The 1,711-nt window shown below is 37.8% G+C and overlaps 1 protein-coding gene across 5 annotated transcripts in view; it reads left to right on the forward strand.

Annotated features, from left to right (window-relative positions):
• The window catches only part of LOC106532917 (ephrin-A3), a gene marked incomplete at its 3' end in the record, with an annotated part of 86,342 nt that overhangs the window by 82,244 nt on the left and 2,387 nt on the right, over positions 1-1,711 (forward strand). For all 5 annotated transcript variants that reach the window (XM_014029087.1, XM_014029085.1, XM_014029086.1 and 2 more), the window contains 1 exon segment: positions 225-517. In XM_014029087.1, the coding sequence (XP_013884541.1) occupies positions 225-517 (293 nt within the window).

Consider the following 1,711-nt stretch of genomic DNA (forward strand, 5'->3'; position numbering starts at 1 on the left):
AAGATCAAAAAGACTTTTTGGCTGATATAAGATTTTAAAACTTGGTTAGATGGACAGTTTTTGCAGTGTAGAAAAACTATTGTTTTGGATTACAAGTTAGCAAAGTTAACGTTTAGTTAGCTGTGCCCACCACTGCTGGTCAGACAGTAAACCTTTACTCCAGGTAAGAAACTGTCTCCCAGCTGTGAGCATGGACAGTAAAAAGTGTGTTTTGTGTTCTTCAGTTTGCACATGGAGGGCCACACGATGACGGTCAACGTCAACGACTACCTGGACATCTACTGCCCTCATTACAACGACAGCCAGCGCATGGTGGGCACCGGCGAGCAGTACGTCCTCTACATGGTCAGCCGCCGCGGCTACAGGAACTGCGACCCCCAGCTGGGCTTCAAGAGGTGGGAGTGCAACCGGCCCCACGCTCCCCACGCGCCCATCAAGTTCTCCGAGAAGTTCCAGCGCTACAGCGCCTTCTCGCTGGGCTACGAGTTTCACGTGGGCCAGGAGTATTACTACATCTGTGAGTGGAGGAACCGCGGTTGTGCCGACGTGTCTGTAAAATATATCCATGCTGTAAGGAGGGAAAATATAATAACATAATAATCACATCTGATGTCATCAACCTGCAGTGAAGTAGCTCCTTACTCTGACTGCTAATGAATCGCTCTGAGTCCTGATCTTTTACACAAAATAACTCAAAAACAATTATCACTAGAGAAACTGCATTTCCTGTAAAAATGCTCATGTGAATGCCTCTTACTGAAAACATTAGCTGAAAGCTACCGAAGTTAACCTGAAAATATTATTTGACAATATGAGTTCAATTTGAACAGCTGAAAGAAGAAAAAAAGCTTAACTTAGCAGAAAAAGGAACAAAGATATGTTTTTAAAATAGCAGAAAAAAAAGCTAAAACAGCTGAATATGGCAGAAAACAACTGCAAGAAGCATAAATAACTCAATTTAGCTTATTATATTAAAAACTGGATGTATTGTCATTTTAAAGACCTTTCTAATGTAATATGTAACTTTTGACCTACATGACCATAAATAAGCAAAAAAGTAGAGAAAAACAGAATAATGGCAGAAAGAAGCTAAAATTAGCATAAAATAGGCTAAAGGTTGCAGACACAAGTTGAAAGTAGCACACAGGAAGTGAAATGGTTGTAAACAATTCAAAATTAACAGAGAAAATAGCATAAGAAAATGTAATTAGCTTAAAAAGCTGAATAATAGCAGAAAGAAGCTGAATTTTAGCTGAAATAGCAGAGAAAAACTAAAATTTCAAAAAAAGTAGCTAAAATTTGCACAAGTGAGTAAAAAAGAGCATAACCAGAACAAATTGTGTGAGGTTTTGTAAAGATTTAGAAACATTTTAAAGGATTTTAAGGTTGTTGAAAATAGCCCCATTCATTTTTAATGGCAAAAGAGTGGCTAAAAAGTGAAATAGCTAAAATAAAAGTATAAATAGCAGAAATACCAAAAGTCATAGCCGAAATTTCTTGAATGAGCTAAACGTTTTAATATATGAATTGTTGAAATAGCATAAAATTGTGGAAGAAGAAAGGGGACAAAAATGTACAGAAGAAAATGATCTGATTAGTGTGAAGCTGTGAGGCATTCACACTGATTACCAAACTGTACAAGTGTAGTAATCAGTGTGCATTGCCAATGCAACGCACACTATTGTGATTCGTTTCCCATCCAAGTCATCTC

Source organism: Austrofundulus limnaeus, unplaced genomic scaffold (assembly GCF_001266775.1).
Source record: "Austrofundulus limnaeus strain Quisiro unplaced genomic scaffold, Austrofundulus_limnaeus-1.0 Scaffold851, whole genome shotgun sequence".
NCBI lineage: Eukaryota > Metazoa > Chordata > Actinopteri > Cyprinodontiformes > Rivulidae > Austrofundulus > Austrofundulus limnaeus.